The sequence below is a fragment of the Parus major genome, chromosome 5, assembly GCF_001522545.3.
Source record: "Parus major isolate Abel chromosome 5, Parus_major1.1, whole genome shotgun sequence".
Classification (NCBI taxonomy): domain Eukaryota; kingdom Metazoa; phylum Chordata; class Aves; order Passeriformes; family Paridae; genus Parus; species Parus major.
In genome coordinates, this window is record NC_031774.1 from 1,292,629 (window position 1) to 1,293,246 (window position 618).

General features: G+C 77.8%; 1 protein-coding gene across 1 annotated transcript in view; it reads right to left on the reverse strand.

Annotated features, from left to right (window-relative positions):
* The window catches only part of RCN1 (reticulocalbin 1), an 11,947-nt gene extending 11,599 nt beyond the window's left edge, over positions 1–348 (reverse strand). Inside the window, exon 1 of the mRNA XM_015632314.1 lies at positions 107–348. Within this exon, the coding sequence (XP_015487800.1) occupies positions 107–321 (215 nt within the window). The 5' untranslated portion in view covers positions 322–348. The remainder of the gene's footprint in view (positions 1–106) is intronic.
* Between the last annotated feature and the right edge of the window lie 270 nt (positions 349–618).

Genomic DNA, 618 nt, shown 5'->3' on the forward strand with positions numbered 1-618 from the left:
CCCGCTGCCCCCTCGGACACTGAGGCAGCCCCAGGCCTCTTCCTCCGTCCCGGGCCCACCTCGGGCCCTCCCCCTGCCACGTCTCCCGCCCGGGCCGGGCGCTCACCCCAGGCGCTCACGGCTCTCCTCCGGGCTGAGCTGGTCGAAGCTCCGCGCCTCCTCCTTGCCCAGGAAGGCCTCGTGGTCGTACTGGAAGCCGGGCCGGTCCTCGTGCTGCCCGGCTCCGGGCCGGGCCCGCTCCTGCCGCACCGTGGGCTTGCCCAGCGCACTCGCCGCCAACAGCAGCAGCAGCAGCGCCTTCAGCGCCCCGCCGCCCGCCATGCCCCGCCGGCCCGGCTCTCACAGCCCCGCTCCGCTCCGCTGCCCGCCCGGCCCAGCACCGCCCCGCCCCGGGCCCGCTCCTCCCCCGGCCCGGCCATTGGCAGCGCGCCCGGCCCGGCCGCGCCACGTCCGCAAAGGGGCCCGAGCAGCGGGGCCGGGGCCGCGGGCAGAGCCCTCACGGGGAGCCGCGGGCAGCGGAGGGGCCGATCCTCTCGGTCATCGCCGCAGCCCCCCAGTTCAGCCTGATAAACACAGCTGAAACAGCGGGTGCGGCTGTGGCTGTCCCGCCGCTGCTGC